The sequence below is a fragment of the Dasypus novemcinctus genome, chromosome 19, assembly GCF_030445035.2.
Source record: "Dasypus novemcinctus isolate mDasNov1 chromosome 19, mDasNov1.1.hap2, whole genome shotgun sequence".
Taxonomy (NCBI): Eukaryota; Metazoa; Chordata; class Mammalia; order Cingulata; family Dasypodidae; genus Dasypus; species Dasypus novemcinctus.
Window position 1 is genome coordinate 48,725,144 of NC_080691.1, and position 26,019 is coordinate 48,751,162.

The 26,019-nt window shown below is 45.2% G+C and overlaps 1 protein-coding gene across 1 annotated transcript in view; it reads right to left on the reverse strand.

Annotated features, from left to right (window-relative positions):
* Nucleotides 1-1,454: 1,454 nt before the first annotated feature.
* The window catches only part of UBE2L3 (ubiquitin conjugating enzyme E2 L3), a 62,404-nt gene continuing 37,839 nt past the window's right edge, over nt 1,455-26,019 (reverse strand). The window contains exons 3-4 of the mRNA XM_004466435.4: nt 14,880-15,066; nt 1,455-4,035 (exon numbers count right to left, since the gene is read on the reverse strand). Of these exons, the coding sequence (XP_004466492.1) occupies nt 3,881-4,035; nt 14,880-15,066 (342 nt within the window). The 3' untranslated portion in view covers nt 1,455-3,880. The remainder of the gene's footprint in view (nt 4,036-14,879; nt 15,067-26,019) is intronic.

Here is a 26,019-nt window from a genome sequence, read left to right on the forward strand (position 1 = left end):
ATGGGAGTGGCTGCCATCACCCAAGAGGAAGACAGGGGCAGATGAGGGCCCAGACCAGCCCCAGGGACCATTAGAGAGCTGGCAAGAGGGGGCGTAGCAGACTGGGGGGGTGTTTATTATGTCAAACCAGCTGCACGTGGTGGCGGTGGCTCAGGCAAGTCGTTGGATGGCCAGCTCTGCAGCTGGCCAGAGGGGGTAGGGGACAGAGGGCTGGCAAATAGCACAGTCAGGTGCGGGCAACTGGTGTGACCTGGCCACCTTGAAGGGAAGAGGCAAGTCCAACAAAGCCTTGGGCTGGAGAGGGGCTCTTCCCTGCCTAGAACAGGTCAGAAAATGCTCTCTAGGGAAGCAGCTACCCTTCTCTGGACCTCGGGGGGAGCCCCTTGTAGGATACTGGGGTTGGAAGACCCTGGCAAGAGGGTTCTGTCCACACTGAGACTCCTGAGGCCGGCACAGTCCCCCAGACACCTCATCTGCTTGGAAGGACACAGTGTGGCAAGAGGAGGAAGAGCCAGTGCAGGACAGGCCCTGAAGAACTGAGGCCAGCAGGGCGCAGCATGGAGGTGCTGCGAAATGAAGAAAGCAGGAATAGTCCCCCCGCCTATGGATTGGCCATGAGGAAGTCCGGGGAGCTTGTGGAAGAAACCTCTGGAGGCAGGGGGTGATAATTTAGCCTGCACTGCACACAGGCACGAGAGGAAGGAGGTGTGTGTTTTGCGCTGAACCATCATACTGGGACAAGGCAGGCTGGGGAGGCCAGAGGGCATCTTGGACGCCTCTTGCTTGAGGAGGGGGCGCTGTGGCAGTGTCTGGGTTGGAGCTGAGAAGGAACCAGGCTCTGGAGTCACACTGACTCCTGACTGAAAACACACCAGCTGGGTGCCTCTTGAGCAAGCTGCTCTAAACCTGTTTTCTGAGGGCTGTGCTGAGTGAGACTCCCAGAGCAGAGACCAGGCTGTGGCAGGGGATGCCCCACCGATGACCGGTGGGAAGGACCCGAATGTCCTCTTGGTACCCTCGTAAAAGGGCACCCCAGGAAGGTTCTCCTCACTCAGACCTTTAGATCTGGTTCAGGCAGTGCCGATCCCTGAATTGGAAACTTGGGCCTGGCCCTGCCAACTGAGTCAGCACCGCCCTAGCGGTGCTGGAGTTACTGTCGTGGGGGTTCCAGAGAGGGTACTGGTTGGAATCACAGGAGGAAGTGGTCTGGCCTCCAACCTCAGGTATACCCCTCATTGGTTCCGCGACCTTGCTCCAGAACGCCACGCTCCTTGGGAATAAACATGCATAGTATCAGTCTTGGAATGGATGGGACTGAAATGCTGGGTCTACACATGCAAGTTACAGTCCCCACTGCGGTGCTGGGCCAAAGCTGCCCCCTCTCTCTCCCCTGGGAGTGCTGGCCCTGGCACTGCCCACCCCCAGTAAGGAAAAAAACAATGCGACCAAACCAGTGTCAGAAGAGCATTTTTATTCAGGGCAGCAGAATGGGATGGGGCATCTTAGAAAGCCTAGTCTCCACCATGGGGTGGGGGTAGGGGCAGGGAGGAAGGCAAGGCCCAGGCACACTTCAAGGAACCACGCGGGTTTAAATTCCTGAGTGAGCCACAGGTCAGCGGCGGCTGCTCAAACAGCTCCCCTTTCTCCAGAGGACACAGCCTTTTGGTTTTGGAGCAGCCAGGACTGCCCACCCACTCGCTCCAAGCCTGAGGCTCAGCAGTGCCTCAGGAGGACCTGGCTGTGGCCCGGGGTTGGTTGGTGTCCACAGCTCCACTGAGGGAGGGACGTCCAAGCCGACTCTCCGAGAGCCAGGCCTCTGCTGACCGGGCGAACCCTGGGGTGGGGGGCGAGTGCCCAAAAGGAGAGTCCCTGAGAGGCTGCTGCACAAAGGTGACCTGGCATGGTAGGCAGAGAAGTGAGGTGGTGAAGGCAGGCAGAGAGCTACAATGGTGGTGGTATGAAGCAACAGGACGGTTTCCAAGAAAGGCAACATTTCTGGATTCAGAGAAGCAACAGGAACCAAGGGTGGTTTGGCTGGATAGCAGTTTGACAGAATTTGGGATTTTATTACAAATCTAGTATGAGTGAAATCAAGTCCATTGTCACTTTTCTGCTAATGGAGAGACAGGTATGGAGATGCCAAACCAGACGCTGTGCCATCCGGGGCACAAGGAAGTCTCCAGAAACCTGCCCTGGCATGCTCAGACCGGAGAACGGTCCACCCACAGACACTGAGCAGAGGTCATGAGCCCACGCCGCTAATTTACCCCACCACACACCTCACTGTGCACAGGGAAAGCCAAGCTGTCCTACAAGTCTGTAAGCCCCAGGAAGGTCTCAAGTTGGAGCGCTAACGTGAAAACAAAAAGCAACGGTTCTATGTCATCTCCACAAGATTGAGTTCCCCAAGTGGCCAAGGGGCAGCTGCCAGTGGCAGAGCAGAGCTGATGACACCACAGCACTGGGCCACCAGCTTCCCCTGGGTGCCGGTGACACGCGTTCTCTACTCTTTCAGGGACAGTCCTACTTGCTTTTGAAAAGACATTAACATTCAAATCCTTACACGTTCATCTGACGATAAATTTGAAGGTCAATTTTTATTTCTACAAAAAAAAAAAAAGAAAAGCAGTCAAAACCATATAAAACACATTTAAAGGATATTATTCACCGAGCTTCGAGTGGAGGGCGACTTCCTCAAAGGCCGTGAGTCCAAAGGGAGAGGGAAGGCGGTCTTGCTCCTGGCTTGAGCTACTGGTCTGCTCCTCGGAGGCCAGCTGGCACGACATCCACGCAAGACCGGCGAGTCGAAGGCTGGCGCCTGCCCATTCCAACCCACAAAGGGTTACACGCATGCCGAGGGAGGCCGTGGTGGGGCTGCCGCACTGAGGAGCTGGAGGGACAGCAAGCTCCACGGCACCCTCAGCGGGAGCTGGGTGACAGATGAGCTTGGCCTTTCAAGCAGCTATTTCTGGCTTTAGCTTTTTTTTTTGTCTGTGATGCCAAACGGATCTTCTAAAATGCTGAAGACAGGAGTGGCAGGCTTTGGCCCTGGCAGCCTTTCTGGTGAGAAATTCGTTACACAAGGGAACGGCGTCCTCGGCTGGCAGGCCTTCCTGCCGGGGTCGCCCCCGACCTGTGACTGCAGGCTGGAAGTCAATGACACACACGGACATGGGGTTTGCCCATTTAATCAACATTATGGTGGTAACACGAGTCAGATTTTTACAGAGAACTGGGCCTCCCTTTTTACGGCTTTGACGGGGGTGGGGATGGGCAGGTATAGGATGGAGTGAGTTGTTGCTCGGTTTTTTCTTTTTTTTTCTTTTTTTAATTTTTAAAAGGATGTGATCAACTAGAGTCGAGAGAATCTGAACCAGCTCCCACACTGGGCAGTGCACCAAGGGAGAGGCAAAACCATCATAAAAGCCAGGGCCATCTCTTCTCTTTTGTGGAAGGAATGGGACCTGGGTCTGGGAAAGTGGCTGAGTGAAAAATAAACTGAATGCGAGAAAAGTGGGAGTTTGCAAGGGCAGTGTCAGGGGAGAAGGTGAATCACAACTTTTTTTTTTTAGGCTGAATGTAACTTGAAGATTTTAGATAAATTTGGATAAGAAAAGAAACACCATTCTTTCGAAGTAGACTGAAGCAGTGATTTTTAAAACAAAGAAAGCAGAACTAGAACATCTTAAATTTTTAATCCTTTCTTTACAGGTACCTAGACCACTTTTGATTAAGAAAACTGTAGAAAGTTAGTAACTGCCACAAGCGGACGCCAGGCGGTGGCACGTGTCAATTTTCCACAGAGTCCTGCTTTGCGGGGTGTCTGAATGCACTGCTTGGGGTCTCTGCTCACACTTGCTGGAATCAGTCGCGGCAGATTTTAGTCCACAGGTCGCTTTTCCCCATATTTCTTTGTAAACTCTTCAGCGTTCTTACAGAATTTTTTACGGTCCTTAGAGTATTCTTCAGCTAGGTCAGCCCGAAGGGGGTGCTCGGGCTGGGGGTCATTCACCAGTGCAATGAGGGACTGGATTACTGCCAAGAGAAGGACAAGGCATGGCTGGTTAGAACAGTCTCACAAGAGGAAGGGCACACAAGGGCAGCTAATCCTAGAAAGGAAAACTGGTTTATAGCTACTGTGTCTTTAAAACAAAGCAGCCTCCCATTCACCCAATATTCTAACCACCGGAACTCAACCTCTGCTCTCTTCTGGAATTAGGAGAAAGTACTGGACAACAGCCAATACCTCAGCAGACGTACTTCAGGGACACTCCCTCTTCCAGGAAGCCTTTGTGACCTGATAACTCAGGGATATCCTGGTCCCCCATCACTCCCATCCTCTCCTTTGTGCCAGAGACACCAGACAGAGCAACATTCTCTCCCTCAGTCACCCACACGTGCATGCCAAGCTTCTCGAGAACAGGGCTGGAGGTATATGTCCCTGCACCGTCCCCGCACACAGTGCTCAGAGTTGCATTTGGCTCAGTGGTTTCAATAAAGGTTTATAAGCAAGCATGGCAAAGGCCTGCATGATCCCACCCAGTAGACGCTGAGGAGCTTCTGAACCAGCCGAGGAATATTCACCTTGCCATCCCATCCAAGCCTCGGGAGGCCGAAGGCCCTAGTGATGTCAGACCTGACATTACCAGAGGCAGAAGTCACAAGGGAGGGTTCCATAATGCTCCCGCAAAGTGCAACAAGGCCGCAGATACGCTGGAAGACAAGCTCTGGGAGGAAGGGAATGTGGGTACATGGTGCGCGTGTGTGGGTGGCTGCTCGTGCCTTCTTACACAGTCCCCCCCAGGGCCAGCACCAGGGCCACTGCTGCTCCCACGTTCCCAGCAGGAATGCATCTCTCCTCCCTGGACAACCACTACCACCACCACCACCACCACAATTTCCTCCAACTGGGCCCACACTTCTCATCCGCCAATACAAGGAATGGATTAGAATGCTACTGCCGGCCAAGTCACACACGCAGCCATTTGTAAAAGGCATCACATGTCAACAGCACCATAGGGGAGGCACAGAGTACTCCTCGCTAGGTGTCCCAAGACCACCTGCTCCTCATCTTGTCTGAACAATGCTTGCTACCAGGTGAGACTGGGGACAGCAAGGGGTCCCGGTAACCATGGTGGGTGGGGCGGCCCCTTCCTGGCTGCTGGGTAAGGGGGGTGGACTGTAAAGAGAGCAGAGTGTGGTTGAGTGTGTGAAAACTGGAGGCAGCCCCTCTGCAGGCCGGGCTGGACAGGTCGCCTAACTCCTCACTCTACCTGCCACACCTCCCTCGGGGACATGCCATCACCTCCTACCCTATAAGCAGACTGCTGTCACTCGAGTGGGTGGACACTCAGGAACACTTTTTGACTCTTTCAAGATTTATCCCTTCTGGCCTAGCTGAGCAGAAATAGTGATAAAGCTACTTTGTTCCTATTCTCCAACTTCAACCATTCATGTACCATTGTCTGCCATTTATCTATATGAATTTAAATTATAATTTACTCAATACGTTAAGGCACCCCACCTTTTACTATAAATAGCTTTAGAATAAAAAGAAATATACTACGAGTAACTCAACTGGAAAATCCATTTGCCAAAAACAGAAGGCATGCATTAAAATAAACACCAGAACTCCCCCATCTAGCCACCCAGGGAAGCGGCCAAAGAACACTCTAAAGCAAGGGTTCTCAACCTTTTTTGTTCCACGGACCCCTTTGCCAGTCAGGTGAAAACCACAGACCCCTTCTCAGAATGTACTGGCAGACAGTTTTATAACATTCAACTAGTGTTGGGTCTATCAACTACTGTAATTTCTAAGTATGGATGAGCATAAGTGATTTTTCAAGATACCTAACACCTGTAATGTCATATGAAATGCATATGACTGTAATTTATCACATATATTCATAAATGAGGGAAATGCTAGATTTTGGTTAGAGGTTGAGGAAAATAAAGATAATAAATTGATTTTTTTTCCAATTCAAACTCACGAACCCCCTTGAAATCTTTCCATGGACCGTAGACACCTGGTGAAGAGCCCCTGCTCTAAAGGGTACCTTCCCCAGCCTCTCTAGAAGACTGCCCTGGCTCACTGGCCATGTTACACTGGTAATGAACTCCACGTTTCAGATGGGAGAGGTCTCCATTTTGCTTTGTTGGTCTTGACTTCAGGTTTGGAAACCCAAACCACATTAGGTGACTTCCGCATCTTTTTCCAGGATTAGAAATGGTTCTGCAACAAGGGCATTTGCTGCCTCCTTGGCATTTCAGAAACTCACTGGAAGGCCCTTTAAGGCGCTCTCCTGCTCACCCTGAATGCTAGCCCAGGCTCTCTACTCCTCAGTGTGATCACAAGTTAGTACTTCAAGTTTCAGAAGAAAACTGTTAATTATTAAGACATACTTTTCAAAAGATGCTCATGTAAGTTTGCTATTTGTCTATGTAATCCTTCCGAAGTTTTATTTATTTGGTCAAATCTCAACATTTTCTAATTTATTTAGTAGTTCTGACGATCATATATTCTTCCTCTTTCCTTTGGGTGTATTTCTGGCTCCTTAGCTAAATTATAATAAACTTTTCAGCTGAGCTTGTTTTTCTGGTAAGAAGATCCATGCTTTTTTCCCCAAACTACAACTGTGGCTCCATTCACCGAGTCATGTTTTATAGATATGACAACATGGTTCACCATTATTTCACACGTGGTCCCCACACTGATTTCTTGATCTCTTCCTTGACCCAACTGCTCCTCAGAAGGATTTTTTCATCTAAAATATAGGAGCTTAAAAATTACTTATCGGGAAGCGGACTTGGCTTAATGGATAGGGCATACGCCTGCCGCGTGGGAAGTCCGCAGAGCTGGCCCATGCGCAGTGCTAATGCGCACAGGGAGTGCTGTGCCAAGCGCAGGGAGTGCACCCATAAGGAGAGCCGCCCAGCGTAAAAGAAAGTACAGCCTGCCCAGGAATGGCGCTGCACACACGGAGAGCTGACACAGCAAGATGGCAAAACAAGAAGAAACACAGATTCCCAGTGCCACTGATAAGGATAGATGCGGTCACAGAAGAACACACAGCGAATGGACATAGAAAGCAGACAATGGGGGCGTTGGGGGGGGCAGAAGGCGAGAGAAATAAAAAATAAATCTTAAAAATTACATATATTTTACATATTAGCCTTGTTGTATTATGATTAGAGAATGAAGTCAATAAAACTTCCTCATTTTCATTCTGACAGTTTTTTTATGGAAATGGTATCTGTAATTAATTATATCCTATTATATTACTTGAGTCCTCCATCTAAATTAAATCTACTTGATTCCTTATAAATGATAGTACATAAGGGATTAAAACATTCAATTTATGAAAATGTTTGATTTTTCTTTTCATATAATTTTTTTCATATTTGATTGTGAAGCTGTTTGCTATATATAGATTCTTTGTTACCAACTGTTCTTTACATAGCAATTCTCACTCAACCATCAAACTAAGACTTTGCTCTGTGCCAAGATCTCTGCTAGAACCTGACAGTGCTGGAGAAAATTTAGTTTTTTATATTCTTTCTTCTGGTATTATTACTGTCAACTCCCACCACCTTTCTGTGGATAGCTACCTTATTTCTTGACTTCTCATGCAATTTTTGCTCAACTAATAATGCTTCTTCACTGTCGCCATTTTTCTTTGTTGTTCAGAATTGAAATGTAATTCACATAGCAAAAAAACTTCATTTTAAAAACAGAATTTAGTTGATTTTATTATATTTACAAAAATGTGTGACTACCACCATTATCTAATTCCTGAACATTTTCACCATCAAAAAATCTGTACCTATTAGCAGTCACTTTTTCTTCCATCCTTCCACTAACCTGCCTTCTAGCTCTACGGACTTGCCTCTTCTGGACATTTCATAAAAATCAAATCATACAATAGGTGGCCTGTTGTATCTGGCTGCTTTTACCTTAGCATAATGTTTGCAAGGTTCATCCTTATTATAGTTACAATTTGAATCATGAATCATTCCTTTTTATGAATGAATAATATCCCATTATATGGACACAGCACATTTTTTTAAAAATATATTTTTATTTATTTCTCCCCACCCCCTCATTGTTTGCACTTGCTGTGTCTGTTCATCTTCCTTGTTTTTCTAGGAGGCGCCGGGAACTGAACCTGGAACCTCCAATGTGGGACAGAGAAGTCTAATTGCTTGAGCCACCTGCACTCCCTGCTTTGCTGTGTCTCTCATTGTATTCCTCCCTGTGTCTCTTGTTGCATCATCTTTTTGCATCAGCTTGCCATGCCTACACATTGTGTCAGCTTGCTGTCTTGCTTCTCTTCTTTAGGAGGCACTGAAAACCGAATCTGGGTCCTCCCGTGTGGTAGGCAGGAGTTCAATTGCTTGATCCATACCCACGTTCCTGGAGCACATTTTATTCATCCATTCATCAGTCAATGGATGACCTATGTTGTATAATCACCTCAATCTCTATCCTTACCTTGCCATACACAGCTGGCTATTCTGTTTCCGTCTAATTTATTTGTATTTATATTTTGTATAGATGCAGTCAAACAATAAATATATAGTAACTTTTGTCTAGTTTATTTCACTTAGTATATATTTTTGTTACCTTTAATGAAAGATTATTGATATATTTCTATAAGCTATTGTCCGTAGTTTATTCTGGTGGAATTTTTGCCTGATACTAACATCTTGTAACATTAAAATACATTTGTTTAAAAAGAAAAGGTTTCATATATGCAATATTACCCATACTTATATTTCTCATGAGGTCTTGCTGTAAGTCCTGTGTTACATTTTTAGTTTTTAGTTTGTTTCTCACTTGTGCTTTCAGAAATTTCTCTTTAACTCTGGCATTTAATATTCTGAGTAGTATATGTCCTAGAGTAGATCTATTGGGATTTATTTTAATTGGAGTAACCGTAGCGTCTTGAAGAACATGTAAATTCATTCTTTCATGAGAGTTATTTTTCAGCCATTATTTCTTCAAATACTCTTTCTGCCCCTTTTCCCTTCTCTTCTTCTTCTAGGACTCCTATGACATGTATGTTGTGTTTCGTGTTACCAATCAACTCCCTGAGACACCCCTGTTCAATTTTTTCCATTCTTTTCTCTTGCCTCAATTTCAGCTGTTGTCTTCTACATCACTTATTCTTTTTTAAATTTTGAGCCTGCTGTTGTATATCTTTAATGTGTTTCTAATCTCACCCATTGTGCCTTTCATTCCCATAGTTATTTTTCCATTCAAGTTTTTAAATTCTTTTTTGTGCTCATCTAGTGTCTTCTCCATGCCCTTCATGGCTCTAGTCATATTTTGTCTTTCAACTCATCAATTTGATTTAGGAGATTTGTATGAACTTCATTGATTGATTGTCTCAAATCCTTTGTCTTGTCCTGGGACTTTGATATATTCCTTTGCTTAAGCCTTATCTTCCTTTTTCTTAGTAATTTTTTGCTAGTAATTTTTTGTTGATATCTAGGCATCTAATTATGATGGTTGAGTTTATTCTGATGATCAGTTTCTCTCTTGCAAAGGAATTTTGTGGCATGAAGCTGTGTGTTACTGCTGTTCTTTGATTTCTTGGTTCAACCTGTTCTAGCTCTTTAGAATTGTCCCTGTTTAGTTGCTCAAATCTAGGCCACGGGCCTGGTAATGGGTTGCAGATACACTGCCTAGGGTCATAGGCAGAGAAGGTTCTAAAGGTCTGAAAAAGCCTCTTTTATTTATTTACTTTTATTTTCCTGCATGCTCTTCCTTGGTCTGCCAGGAGATGGTGCTCTTTGGCAAACCTCCCAGCTCAAACCCTGGTCCAGATTTTACTCACAGACTTTTTACCTTTGAGAATCTTTTACTTTTTCTTTGCCCCTCTACCTTCTGGGTGGTTTCCAGTCTTACCCTGGTGTCTTATACCCTAGAACATTTTTTTCAGGCTGTTTTTGCCTGTCTTCTAGCTATCTTTTGGGAGAGAAATGAGTCTTGTATCTCTTCTTCTAACCCTCCATCTGATATATGCTTGCTTTTAATTCTCTTGGGTATATACATATACCTAAGAGAATTGCTGGGGCAAATGAAAATACAGTTTAACTGTTTGGGAAATGGCCAGACAAAGCAGCCGCACCATTACGAGGCACTGGGAATCGAACCCAGAACCTCTCATGTGGGAGGGAGGTGCCTAATCACTTGAGTTACCTCCACTCCCTGCTTTGTTGGTTGGGTCTCTCATTATGTTTTCCTCCTTGTGTCTCTTGTTGCATCAGCTCACTGTCTTGCTCGTCTTCTTTAGGAGGCACCAGGAAACCTCCCATGTGGTAAGCAGGAACTTAATTGCTTGAGCCACATCCGCTTCCCTTTTTAATTATAGCCACCCCAGCATTCTGTTATGCTTAATTTTACACTCTAAACAACATTTCATTCACATTTGTAATTTTATGCCCCTACCTAATAGAAATACTAATTTGGGACTCCCTAGGTAGGGTAACAACTGGAAATGAAGCTGGTCTAAAGACCAACAAAAAGATGTTCTTGTGGATGGCTGAAATGGGCTGAGGTCATAAGTTAAAGAAGTCGAAGAGGTTGGTCTGAGAAGGGTCACTGGTGTGAATGTTGAGAAAACTGTGAGCAGATGTTAAATGAGGACCTGGAAGACTGCCAGAAGATCAAAGCCAGGGGGTAGCCTAAGTAGCATGTATACTTTATGTGCTTAGGAAATGAACAAAAGGAATGGCAAGGCACTTAAAAAGGCAGACTTTGTAAGAGCCTGAACAGCAGTCTGGAAACAGGGATAGAAAAACTAGGACACCCAACAAAATCAAGATTCTGGCAAGTGGAGTAGCTGTGGCATGTCTAAGACAGCCACCATTTGGGACAATCTGTGCCAAGTTGAACTGGAGGAGTGGGGGATGGGGGCCCTCAGCATTATCGCCCACCTCATCTGCCTCCACAACTCTCTCTCCCATCCTGCACGACCTTTTCTGTGTGACTTTGCCACTCCTCCCATCAAGAGGGGAAGTCTATTTCCTTTCTCCTTGAACCTGGACTTGCTTTGGCCAAAAGAATGTAGAGAGATGACACTGTACCAGTTCTGGGCCACAAGTGGCCTGGCAGCTTCTGCTTTTGCCCTGCAACCCTGAGACCACTATGCTATGAAGAAAGAGGTCCATTCTAAACTCATAGACAATGAGAGCACAAGGTAAACCCAGATACCCCAGCTAACACCAACTACAACAGATGTGAGTGACGTTCCTTTGGTACTTCCCAGCCCCGGCTGGGCTCCCAGCTCAATGCAGCTGCCTGAGTGATCCCAGGGAAGACCAGCTACAGAGCTACCCAGCTGAGCCCAGCCAACCTATAGAATGAGAAATAAACTATTGTTTCTCTAAGCCACAAAGCTACAGGTTCATTTGTACCACAGTGATGGATAATAGAAACATGGGAACATGGCATTAAGTGCTAAGGACAACAAACCTGATACATGTGAGGAAAGGATCTAGGCCATGCCAGGAAGAACACATAGAATGATTTTTTAGAAAGAAATACTTACTGTTCCACATCACAAAAGAGCAATTCCGTCTGTCACTATCCAGACAACAATTACTTGCACTAAAATTTTTACCTTAAAAAACCTAAGTAAACAAGGAAATTTTACAACAGAATGAAAAGCACCCTCTTGGCTATGTATTTGGAAAAAAAGCAGCCACAACCTGAAAAAGCAGAGCCTTTTGGCTATTTACCAAAACTTGAAGCTAAAATCATCTCCTGTGAGCTTCCCTGCCCTCACCCCCACCCCATGCCCCCTTCAGTTCTCGGGCTTGAGAGAAGGCCTTGTTACCTGTGATTATGGAGATTTAATATAAAGAACTTGGCAGGATTGCGTGTTATACAAAAATTAACTCAAAATGGATCAGGGACCTAAATATAAAAGCTACAACCATAAAACTTCTAGAAGAAAATGTAGGGAAACAGCTTTAAGATCTTGTGGTAGGTGGTAGTTTCTTAAATCTTACACCCAAAGTTCAAGCAATAAAAGTAAAAATAGATAAATGGGATCTCCTCAAACTTAAACACTTTTGTGCTTCAAAGGTCTTTGTCAAGAAAGTGAAAAGGCAGCCTACTCAATGGATGAAAATATTTGGAAACCATATATCCGACACAGGTTTGATATCTAGGTTACATAAAAAAACAATACAACTCAAAGACAAAAAGACAAGCTACCCAATTAAAAATGGGCCAAAGACTTGAAAAGACCTATCTTCAAAGCAGAAATACAAATGGCCGAAAAAGCACATGAAAAAATTTTCAACATCAAAAGCTATTAGGTGGGAAACGGACTTTGGCCCAGCGGTTAGGGCGTCCGTCTACCATATGGGAGGTCCGCGGTTCAAACCCCGGGCCTCCTTGACCCATGTGGAGCTGGCCCATGCGCAGAGCTGATGCGCGCAAGGAGTGCCGTACCACGCAAGGGTGTCCCCCGCGTGGGGGAGCCCCCACGCGCAAGGAGTACGCCCGTGAGGAAAGCCGCCCAGCGTGAAAAGAAAGTGCAGCCTGCCCAGGAATGGCGCCGCCCACACTTCCTGTGCCGCTGACGACAACAGAAGCGGACAAAGAAACAAAAGCAGACAAAGAAACAAGACGCAACAAATAGACACCAAGAACAGACAACCAGGGGAGGGGGGGAAATTAAATAAATAAATAAATCTTTTAAAAAAAAAAAAAAAGCTATTAGGGAAATGTAGATCAAATCTACACTGAGCTATTGTTTCACACCTTATAGAATTTTTTACAGAAACAAAAAACTAAGTGCTGGAGAGGATGTAGAGAAATAGAATACTTCTTTACTGCTGGTGTGAATGTAGAACGGTGCAGCCTTTGTGGAAGAAAGTTTGGCAGTTCCTCAAGAATCTAAATATAGAACTGCCACATGATCCAGCAATCCCGTTACTAGGAATACATTCAGAAAAATTGAAAGCAAGGACATGAAATGACATTTGAACACTGATGCTCACAGCAGCATTAGTCACAATTGTTAAAACATGGAAACAACCCAAGTGTCTATCAACCGATGAATGGATAAACAAAATGTGATATACGCACACAATGCAATACTCTTCAGCTCTAACAAGAAAAGAAATCAGGATGCATATGACAATATGGATGAACCCTGAAGACTTTATGTTGAGTGAAAGAAGTAAGACACAACAGGACAAACATTGCATGGTCTCACTACATGAGTAAACGCATGGAGGTAAACTCTAGAGCAAGGGTTCTTAATTTTAATCCACGGACCCCTCTGCCAGTCAGGTGAAAACCATGGACCCTTTCGCAGAATGCAGCGGCAGAAAGTTTCATGATACTCAACTAGTATTGGGTCTAACAACTACCGTAATTTTGAAGTATGGATGAGCGTAAGCAATTTTTCGATATATGCAACAGCTGCAATGTGATATGAAATGAGTATCTACATAATTTATTGCTTACATTCATAAATGAAGGAATGCGAGAGGTTCAGTTAGAGTTTGGAGAAAATAAAGATAATATGATGATTTTTTTTTTTTCAGTTCAAGCTCATGGACCCCCTGAAATCTTTCCATGGACCCCAGGTTAAGAATCCCTGCTCTAGAGAATAAGTTACTAAGAAGTTGAATGGGGGTTGAGAATGGGAGCTGATGCTTAATGTATGTAGAATTTTTAATAAGGTTTATTGTAAATGTGTGGAAATGAATACAGTTGATGGTAATACATTCGAATGAGTATCAATAACACTGCTAATTTATAAATGTGATTGTGGCTGAAAGGGGTAGTCTGTGGATACAATATTTCAGTTGAAAGGAAGCTGGAGAATAATGATATTCCTTTACACGGTGTTAAGTATATGGAGACCACTCCTTGATTCTCATGTACTTTCACTGACTCTATTTCAAATGGCTGAGGCTGGACTTTTCTGGTGAAAGGCTTAAATCCATCCTGCAAGGGTTCCACTGAAAAATGACTTGATATTAATTGCTGAAAAACTCCATCTGTAGGCCCTCAAATCCCAGCCTTGTCCACCATCTTTGATCTAAGCAGAACTTATTCTGTTCAAGTCCTTCAGGACTTCAAAAGAATGTTGTAGAATTAAGAAATAAAAAGCCTGATACTGTCCATAATAAAGTCTAGTTATTTCCAAGGATTAAGAGGGAGACCACCCACAACACTGAATCAGGTATTTTTCCCAGAAAAAAAATGAGCATGTGTATGTTCAGACAGATGCCCAAACACATGGACACAAACATCCACACCCAATTTCTAGGGACTTTCAGGTCTGCCAACTGTGTGCTTCATCTGAGTGTGCAGGTCTCAAGTCTGACCTGTGTCTCCTCCTTTCACTCCACTAACGCCAACACCTTTAAGTCAGGGCATTTTGCTGCCTGCCCACAGGGTTTTTGCTAGTCCCCTTCTTTCAGTCTGGACAACCCTTGCCAAACTCCCTTCTTCCTTCAAGTGTGAGTCCAAGTGCTAATGGCTATGTGAGGCCACCTTTCACACCACTTCCCTTTAGCCCTTTGGGCAGCCCCATGATCCTTCGTAGGCTTGCCTGTCTATATGTCCCCACTGGGCTCTGAGCACCCCAGGAATGGGCACAGGAAGGGCCTCCTCAAATACCTGTGCAGGTTAAGAGTTTAACTGCAACATGCTACCCCCCGTAAGGAATGAGAAGACAGCAGCAGTGCTGCTGCGTCCACTTGAGTCGATTAGGCAGGAGCTCTTAGGACCGACAGGATCATGTCCTGGCCTGCCCTACATGGGATTAGAAAGGACCAAAGAACCCTCCACCCCAAGACAAGATCCCAGAGAAGCGCCATCAAGGAAGTCAGATGACATGTCTTACCTTGGTCGGTTTTGGTGGCTGGCTTCCAGTTTTCAGCACTAATTACCGGCAGACAGACCTGCCCCTTTTCATCGATGTTTGGGTGGTAGATCTTTGTTTTAAATGTGATCTTCGGTGGTTTGAATGGGTACTCTGCTGGAAAGTTGATTTCGATTCTGAAGGCTCCCTTATCATAGGGAGGGTTGTCCTGGAAGGAAAGAGACCAAAATAAACACACCCCAGGTCACAAACCTGTATTTAGACAGGGAGGCTCTATCTGTTAACTGGAACAATTAACTGATCTCAAGTGGTAAGTCAATTTGTCACCTTCAGGGCAACCTAACAAGCAATCTTTATTTTTAGGGCAAGCTGTCTGCTAAGCTGTGAAAGGCTGGAGATCACAGTCCTTGTTTCAGATGTACTAAAGGTCTGTATCTTTTTGGAAGATGTTAAAAGATAAAAAGAACCACACCACAGAGGTGATCTGGATTCCAAATTCTGGGAGTTCAGACTCACGAGAACCCAGCCTGCCCAGGCCTACCCACCAGCACCTGCTGGATGGCTGAGCCCAAGGGAGCTGAGCTGGCCCTGAGCTGGTCACCAAGCAGGGTCAGCACTATGCCTGCCCCATCCCCTTGTCCTGAGGGTCACCCAAAAATCTAGCCCTCAGGGCCTCCACATCTGATGGTCCTAGAACCTCTGAGATATGCCTCAAGAAAAGGAAGAGCCCTTCAGCCTCTCTCCAGCTATCCTGTCTCCAGAGAAACCCAAGGCCTCCACCCTGTGCTGCCTTTTCCCGGTATTCCAGCTCTCCTGGGTCCCTCCAGGATAAAAGCAGCCCCAGGCCTGGCAAGTCACCCAACCCAAAGAAAGCCAAGCCTCCCAGAGTGCCCAGGAATGTTCTGGGCAGCACCACTTCAGTCCTAGCCCCTCGTGCCCTAGCTTGATGGGATGCTCCCCAGCATGCAGAGTTCCACTGCCACCAAACTCCTGACCCCTTTCCCAATGTTCTACTCTTGCTCAGGGAAGGGTGGCATGGTGCAGGGGCCTTGACTAAGACTAGAGAAGGCTGGGGAGTGGGAGAGGTCTTCCAAGCAGAGGCACTATGAGGACAGGCACTTGGAGGAGCAAACAATGAAACAATGTGGAGAGGGGCTGTACTGGGCCTGCCGGGACGTTCTCCAAAAATCAATCTCTGGGCAGGGTGGTCAGAAGGTTCAGGAAGACGGTGTACCTATGTGTGAGAGAGAACGTGCAACATCTCTCAAAGTCTAGGAGAAGACAAGTCCTCGAAATATTTCACCCCAAACACTGTCCAGAGGGAAAGGGACAGCAGACCCTCTCAGGCCTTGTCCTGTTTGGCAGCCCCAAACGACTCCACTTACCTAGGAGAGTTAAAACCACAGTTACCAAGGAGTTAGTGAGGGAAGCTGGTAGAATACTGTTGTTTTTTTAAAAGGGAAATTAATTCAGTTAAAGGATTCCAGGAACAGGGCAAGTGCCGAATCAAGAAAGAGGCAGCAATGCAGTAGGAGCTCAGTGTGGACCCCAGGTCCCAGCTGCAGAGGGTGTAGAGTAACCTTAGGCACACATGGGAGCACGGAGGCCAGGCCCATCCTGCCTGGTGGTGGCCTGAGAGACTCACTGTCCCAGAACTTGCCCTGCATGTAGAAGGAGGCTCACAGAGGATTCCATCCTATGGAATGCTGGGGGAGAGCAGTCAAGTCCTGGCTGCCTGGGACAGGGGACTGCTGGCTGGAGGACAAATAGTTCCTTCATAGTCCAGGCACTGCATGTATGTCCTACAGGACATCTGTATCCAAATAATTGGTAAAATTCCTAGGATCAAACCAAGACAAGAAGCAAGCTCAGAGAGGATCAGGGAGGCCCCATCCTTTTACTGGCGTCATTGTGTAAATAAGCTCTGGCGAGAGTGCGCCCAGGGGTCGATCTGCAAAGATCTGCAAAGGTCTTTTCTTGTTTTTCTCTCTTTGTTGTTAGTTCCTGGCATTCCAGGAAAGCTCTGTCGTAACAGTAGCTGGATACAAGCTTAAAGAACAGATGCCTCAGAGCCTTAAATTCCTGAGATAACACATTAAAATATCAAAATGTCCAGGTTTCAACAAGATTGCAAAGGAGATATTGAAAACATTAGAAACCACCACCGAGGAGGACTAGACAAGGGAAAAAAATTTTTTTAAACCATCCTAAATATGCTAAAAGAGCTAAAGGAAAACATGGATAAAGAACTAAAGGAGGGAAGTGGATTTGGCTAAACTGATAGCGCGTCCACCTACCATATGGGTTCAAACCCAGGGCCTCCTGACCCATGTGGTCACTCACATGCAGTGCTGATGTACTCAAGGAGTGCCATGCCATGCAGGGGTGTCCCCCACGTAGGGAGCCCCATGCACAAGGAATGCACCCCTTAAGGAGAGCCACCCCACGTGAAAAAATCACAGCCAGGAGTGGTGCCACACACCCGGAGAACTGATGCAGCAAGATGATGCAACAAAAGGAGACACAGGGGAAGTGGACATGGCCCAGTGGTTAGGGTGTCCGTCTACCACATGGGAGGTCCACGATTCAAACCCCGGGGCCTCCTTGACCCGTGTGGAGCTGGCCCATGCGCAGTGCTGATGCGCACAAAGAGTGCCGTGCCACACAGGGGTGTCCCCCGCGTAGGGGAGCCCCACATGCAAGGAGCGCACCCCGTAAGGACAGTCGCCCAGCGCGAAAGAAAGTACAGCCTGCCCAGGAATGGTGCCGCACACAGGGAGAGCTGACACAACAAGATGACGCAACCAAAAGAAACACAGATTCCCGTGCTGCTGACAACAACAGAAGCAGACAAAGAAGATGCAGCAAATAGACACAGAGAACAAACAACCGGGGTGGGGGGGAGAAGGGGAGAGAAATAAATAAATAAATCTTAAAAAAAAAAAAAGACACAGATTCCCAGTGCCACTGACAAGAATACAAGCAGACACAGAAGAACACACAGCAAATGGACAGAGAGAGCAGACAATGGGGGGGAGGGGTAAGAAATAAAAAATCTTAAAAAAAAAAAAAAAGAACTAAAGGATATCAGGAAAACAAGAGTGAGCACACTAAAGAGACTATCAAAAGAGAGATGGAAATTATGAAAAGGAACAAGCTTCGAGATAAGATATTTGAAATCATCCAGTCTGAGGAAGAGAAAGAGAAGAATGAAGAAAAGTGAACAGAGCCTGAGGTACTGGGGGACACCATCCAACAAACCAATGTACACAATTGTGGGAATCCCAGAAAAAGAGAAAGCAGCAGAGAAGAAAATTAATTTTTTAAACATTTATTTATTTATTTCTCTTCCCTTCTCCCCATCCCCTCTCCCCCCTCCCCAGTTGTCTGCTCTGTGTCCATTCACTGTGTGTTCTTCTGTGTCCACTTCTATTCTTGTCAGCAGCCTGGGAATCTGCCTCTTTTTGTTGTGTCATCTTGCTGTGTCATCTCTCCATGTGTGCAGCACCATTCCTGGGCAGGCTGCACTTTCTTTCACCCTGGCGGGTCTCCTTACAGGGCACACTCCTTACGTGTGGGGCTCCCCTACACAGGGGACACCCCAGCATGGCACGGCATTTCTTGTGTGCATTGGCACTGCACTTGGGCCAGCTCCACATGGGTCAAGGAGGTTCTGGGTTTGAACTGTGGACCTCCCACGTGGTACGTGGAAGCTCTATCCATTGAGTCAAGTCCGCTTCCCCAGAGAGGAATTGAAAAGACAAATAATGCCTGAAAACCTCCCAATTTTAACAAAAGACATGAATATACACATCCAAGAAGTTCAACATCCAAATAAGATAAACCCAAATAGACCTACCCAACACCAGATTTTAATCAAACTGTTGAATGCCAAAGATGAAAAAGGGAACTCTGAAAGCTGTGTTAGAAGCAATGTGTCACATACAATGGAGTTTCAATAAGATTAAGTGCATATTTCTCATTAGAAACCACAGAGGCAAGATGGCAGCAGGCGGACATGTTTAAAGTGCTGATAGGAAAAGAAAATGTCAACCAAGAATTCTGTATCTGGCAAATCTGTCTTTCAAAAATGAGATTAAAACATTTCCAGATATACAAGTTTCTTTACCACAAGACCAGCTCTACGAGAGACGTTAAGCAGAGTTCTGCAAGTGAAAGGAAAGGATAATACCTAATAAATCAAAGCCACATGAAGAAATAAAGATTTCTGGTGAGGGTAATGACAGAGGTAAATACAAATGGCAGTACTACTATATTTTTGGCCTGAAATTCTACTATTTACTTCCTACAGGATCTAAAAGACAATGCAGGGAGCAGATGTGGCTCAAGCAGTTGACTGCCCGCCTCCCACATGGGAGGTGCCGGGTTCAGTTCCCAGTGCCTCCTAAAGACGACAAAACAATGAGCAAAAACAATGAGAAAACAAAACAAAACAAACAAAACACAATGATGAGCAAACAGAAGAGGAGCCATCTTGGGGGGATGGGGGAGGATGGAATATTAAAAGGCAAATGCATGAAATGTAATGATAAATTAGTGGTTATGGACTCATGTAAAAACATGTAATTTGTGGCAAGAATTATGTAAACGTTTTTGTGATGTACATATCTTCAAAAAATACAATTTACAAAAACGATGGGGGTGGGTGAATGGGGAGTGGGGAGTGGGTTACATGGGAACCTCTTATGGTTTTATTTTTTGTTGTTGTTTTTTTAAGATTTATTTTTTTTAATTTATGTCTACTCTCCCCCCCACACACAGTTGTCTGCTCTCTGTGTCCATTTGCTGTGTGTTCTGTGACCACTTCCATCCTTATCAGCGGCACTGGGAATCTGTGTTTCTTTTGGTTGCATCATCTTGTTGTGTCAGCTCTCCGTGTGGGTGGCACCATTCCTGGGCAGGCTGCACTTTCTTTCGCGCTGGGCGACTGTCCTTACGGGGCGCACTCCTTGTGTGTGGGGCACCCCTACGTGGGGGACACCCCTGCATGGCAGGGCACCCCTTGCGCGCATCAGCACTGCGCATGGGCCAGCTCCACATGGGTCAAGGAGGCCCGGGGTTTGAATCGCAGACCTCCCATGTGGTAGGTGGACGCCCTATTCATTGGGCCAAGTCCGCTTCCCTCTTATGTTTTTTTAATGTAACATTCTTTGTAATCTATTAACTTTAATAAAAAAAGTGTAAAAAAAAAAAAGAATTATGTAAAGGAAGGAAGGTTGTAGGAACATGGTTTATCTATTGAAGTTAAGTTGGTTTCAAAGCAAGTAAGAGAATTATTTACGATGTTAAATTTAAGCCCCATAGAAACTACAAAGATAATGCTGGGGAATATACAAGCTCACAGAAAGCTCATAGAGTACAGGCTGCCAGGGGAAGGGGACAGAGAGAATGAGGAATTAACATATAATGGGTGTAGGGTTTACTGATTAGGCATATGGGAAAGTATTACTAAATGGTAGGTGGTAAGGGCACCACAATATTGTGAATGTGATTAATTCCACTGAATGGTGTGCTTGGGAGTGGCTGAGATGGGAAAGTTTATGTTGTATATTTTTCCACCACAAAAACACACAAAAAAGCAAAGAAAAGAAGAGAGCAACTAAAAAGACAATGACAAAAGCAATACGTGGTCATGGACGGGATCTCAAAAAGGAGGACAAAAAGCTCAAAAGGACATTGGGACTTATGAAAAAACTGGAATACAGACTGTAAGCTTTATATCAATGTTAAATTTTTTTGAACTTAACAACTGCATTTAGGGTAAGTGAATATCCTTGTTCTTAGAAAATACGAATGGCAGTATTAAATGTTCAAGAAGCATGACATATAAAACCTATACTTAAGGGTTCAGAAAACAGACTAATAAAAAAAGGCAGGTAGGTAAATTGGCAAATGTGGCAAAATGTTAAAATTGGTGGATCTGGGTAGCTGGGGGTATAGGGCATACTGGAGTTCTTTGTATGGGATCTGTATTATTTTTGCAACTGTCCTGTAAGTTTGAAAATGTTTAAGTAAAAAGCAAAACAACACAAAAAAAACAAAATTGCTGCTGGGTTTTTTGCAGAAACAGAGAAGGTGGTCCTAAAATTCATAAGGAATTGCAGGAAGTCCTGAATAGCCAATAAAACCTTGAAAAAAGAAGAACAAAGCTGGAGGACTCATGATTCCACATTTCAAAACTTACTACCAAAGTTGCAGTAATTAAAACAGTGTAGTACTGGCATAAGGATAGACCTACAGACCAATGAAATAGTATTGAGAATTCAAAAATAACCCCTCACATCTATGGCCAACTGATTTTTGACAAGCCTGCTAAGTCCTCTCAATGGGGAAAGAATAGCCTCTTCAACAAATTGTGCTGGAAAAACTGGATATCCACAGGCAAAAAGATGGATGAAAGTGCACCCCTAATTCACACCATACACAAAAATTAATTCAAAATGGGTCAAAGACCTCAGTAGAGGAATTAAAACTCCTAGGAGTTTATAAAACTCCTAAGAGAAAACAAAGGGGAACGTCTTCATGACCTTGTACAAGGCAATGGATTCTTAAGACTTCCCAACAAAGCAACAAACAAAAAATAGATAAATTCGACTTCATCAAAAGTAATCTTTTGACATTAGTTGACATTACAAGGAAAGTGAAAAGACAACCTACAGAATGGAAGAAAATATTTGGAAATCATACAACTGATAAAAGCTTAATATCCAGAATATATAAAGAACTCCTAAAACTCAAGAACAAGAAGACCAACAGCCCAATTAATAATAAATCGCAGAGGACTTGAACAGACATTTCTCCAAAGAAGGTATGCAAATATGAAAAGATTCTCAACATAATGGTCATAAGAGAAATAGAAAATCAAAGCCATGAGATACTAATTCAAACCCACTTGGATGGCTATTACTTAAAAAAACAATGTAAGAAGTACTGGCAGGGAAGCAGCCTTGGCCCAGTGGTTAGGGCGTCCGCCTACCACATGCGAGGTCCGCGGTTCAAACCCCGGGCCTCCTTGACCCGTGTGGAGCTGGCCCATGCGCAGTGCTGATGCACGCAAGGAGTGCCGTGCCACGCAGGGGTGCCCCCTGTGTAGGGGAGCCCCATGCACAAGGAGTGCACCCTGTAAGGAGAGCCGCCCAGCGCGACAGTAAGTTCAGCCTGCCCAGGAATGGCGCTGCACACACGGAGAGCTAACACAGCAAGATGACCACCAACAAAAAAGAAACACAGATTTCCGTGCCAATGACAACAACAGAAGCGGACAAAGAAGAACAGAAGCAAATGGACACAGAGAACAGACAACTGTGGGGGGGGGGGGAGAAGAGAGAAATAAATAAAAATAAATCTTAAAAAAAAAAAAAGAAGTACTGGCAAGGAAATGGAGAAATTTACGAACCCTCGTATATTGTTGGTAGGGAGGTAAAATGGTACAGCAGCCGTGGAAAACAATTTGGCAGTTCCTCAGAAAGCCAAACAGACAACAGCAATTCCATTATACCCAAGAGAATTGAAAGCAAGGACTCAAAACAGATACTTGTACACCAATGTTCATAGCAGCATTATCTACAACAGCTGAATTGTAGAAGCAAGCCAAATATTCATCAACAGGTGAATAGGTAAACAAAACATGGTACATACATACAGCGGGGTATCATTCAGCCTTTATAGGAACAAAGTCCTACACATATTACAACATGGGGGAAGAAGATGTGGCTCAAGTGATAAGGCCTCTGCCGACCATATGGGAGTACCTAGGTTTGATCCCTGGGGCCTCCTGGTGAAAAAGAAGAAAAAGCGTGCCTGTGCAGTGAGCCAAGTGCCCATGCAGTGAACCAAGTGCCCGCACGCGAGCTGAGTGCCCACATGGTGAGAATGCCCACACGAGTGCCCAAATGGTGAGCCGAGTGCCCGCACAGCAAGCCAGTGCCCGTGTGGCGAGTCAAGTGTCCGCACAGCAAGCCAAGTACCCACGCAGCAAGCTGATGACGCAACAGAAGAGAGATGAAGGGGAAAGCCAAGGTGAAGGGCAGCAGAGACCAGGAACTGAGGTGGTGCAATTGACAGGGAACCTCTCTCCACATCAGAGGTCCCCAGGATCAAATCCCAGTGAACCTTAAAGGAGAAAGAAGAAAAGAGAAGACAAAAAGAGAAATAGAGGGAAGTAGACATGGCTCAACTGACAGAGTTTCCACCTACCATATGGGGCTTCGATACCCAGAGCCTTCTCACCTGTGTGGTGAGCTGGCCCACACGCAGTGCTGCCACACACAAGGAGTGCCATGCCATGCAGGGGCGCCCCCGTGTAGGGGTGCCCCATGCTCAAGGAGTGTGCCCTGCCAAGGACAGCCACCCTGCGTGAAAAAAGTGCAGCCTGCCAAGAGTGGCACCGCACCCACGAAGAGCTGATACAGAAAGATGACACAACAAAAAAGAGACGCAGTTTCCTGGTGCCGCCTGACAATGCAAGCAGACGCAGAAGAACACACAGTGAATAGACACAGAGAACAGACAAAGTGGGGGAAGGGAAGAAAAATAAATAAAATAAATCTTTAAAAAAAAAATAGATACAGAAGACCATATATGACAACATGGATGAACCATGAAGACACAGTGTTACCTGAAATAAGCAGATGCAAAAAGGCCAAGTATGTGATTTCTTTTATATGACTGATACTGAGACAGAAAACAAAACAGTGGTTACCAGGGTTAGGGTGAGGGAGGAATTGGGAGTGGCTGTTTAATGGGTATCAGCTTGGGTGATGGGAATGTTCTAGAAATAAAAAGTGGTAAAAGTTATATATAACACTATCAATGTACTTAATGCCACAGAATTGTCCACTGAAAAATGGTTACAATTATTTTCATGTTATGCGTATTTGACAATTAAAAAAAAAAAGTAAACACAAGGATATACCCTCTGGATAAAGGCCTAGTGCTACAGTTACTCAATTTTCATCATTGTAGTGCTAAACTTGTCCTTTGGGAAGGCAGTCCAGAAATTATAAGGACACTAATAAGAAAACATGGCTTTTCAGGAATTTGCTTCAAACTCAAGATCAGGCTGCAGCATCATTTTATTATCAAACAAACTGACAATATCAGCATGAAGCTGACCTGTTTCCTCAGTTACTCTTTCCTCAATCAAGATGTCTTGCACTTCCTTACACTAAAATTGCTGTACTTTTGGATGCAAAATTAATTTCTTCTGATAATTTTACATACTCTCAATTAGTCCATGATTTTTTAAAGGCAGTATCAGGCAGGGATTGAACCCGGGACTTGTATATGTGAAGTTTGCACTCAACAACTGAGCTACACCCACTCCACAGTCCATGACCTTTAAATAAATTTTACTTCTCTTTCCTGATGCAGGTGGTTAAGCCAGTCAAGTACTTTAAAAAAAAAAGATTTATTTTATTTCTCCCCAACCCTTTGTTGTGTCTGTTCATTATGTGCTTGTCTTCCTTTTAGGAGGCACCAGAAACTGAACCTGGGATTTCCCATGTGGGCAGGAGGTGCCTAATGGCTTGAGCCACGTTCACTCCCTGCTTTGTTGTGACTCTCATTATGTTTTCCTCCTTGTGTCTCTTGTTGTGTCAGCTTGCCATCTTGCTTGTCTTCTTTAGGAGTGCAAGGAACCAAACCTAGGACCTTCCATGTGGTAGGCAGGAGCTCAATTGCTCGAGCCATATCCACTTCCCAGTCAAGTACTTTATTTTCAAAGATTTATTTTATTCACTCTCCTCTCCCCTCATCGCCTACAATCACTGTCTGCTGTGTCCATTTGCTACATGTTCTTCTGTTGTCTACTTGTCTTCTCTGTAGGAGGCACCAGGAACCGATCCTCAGACCTCCATTGTGGAAGAGAGGCACCCAATCACTTAAGCCACCTCAGCCCCTTAGTTTGTTGGGTCTCTCATTGTCTTCCTTTTTTTGTGTGTGCCACAGCTCTCCATGGCATTGGCCAGCTTCGGCTTTACCAGGAGGCCCCCGGAACTGAACCTGGGTCCCCCCATAAGGTAGACGGGAGCCGAATCACAAGAGCCACATTTGCTTCCAAGTACTTTTTAAAACCTCATTCAGGGAAGCAGATGTAGCTCAACTGATAAGAGTGTCTGCCTACCATATGGAGGGCTCAGGGTTCTCTAGGGCCTCCTGACCCGTGTGGTGAGCTGGCCCATACAGTGCTGCCGCGTGCAAGGAGAGCCGCCCTGCGTGAAAAAAAGTGCAGCCCACCCAGGAGTGGCACTGCACACACAGAGAGCTGATACAGCAAGATAATCCAACAAAAAAAGAGACATAGTTTCCCAGTGCAGCTTGATAATACAAGCAGATGCAGAAGACACAGCGAATGGACACAGAGAGCAGACAACGGGGGGGGGGGGGGGGGGGGATAAATAAAATAAATCTTTAAAAATAATAAAAATTTTAAAAAAATAAAACCTCATTCAACCCATGTCTAAATTCCAAAAGGCTCTTTATTTACTTTCTCTTTGTGTAAAAGAGTAACTTTGGTTTTAAGAGTTTTGTTTTTCTCCTTCCCCTCCCTCCCACCCTGCTGTTTTTGCTGTCTGTGTTGTCTTCTCTTCTCATTTTCTCTCTTCTATAATTCACCGGGATTTGATCCTGGAGACCTCTGATGTAGAGAGAGGTTCTCTGTCAATTGCGCCACCTCAGTTCCTGGTTTTTGCTGCAATTCACCTCGACTCTCCCTGGCTCTCTTTTGCTGTGTCATCATTCTGCTGCGTGACTCAATTGTGTGGGCACTGGCTCACCGCACAGACACTCATGCGGGCACTGGCTCACCACGTGGGCACTCATGTGGGCACTGGCTTGCCAGGTGGCATGCTTTTTCTTCTTCTTTTTCTCCAGGAGGTCCCAGGGATCGAACCTGGGTCCTCTCATATGGTAGGCAGAAGCTCTTATCACTTGAGCCACACCTGCTTCCCTGAAGTGTTTTTAGGACTCATTTTATAAGCAGTATGATAAGAAAAAGAAAAAAGAAAAAATTTACATACCACTTTTTTTTTGCCCTAAGCATCCAAACTTTTCTGCTCTTCCTTCTGGATACACACAGGTACAGCAGATGTGACCAAAGGTTATCAAATGCTTACTAAATGCTTGGTGCCTTTCTGTGCCA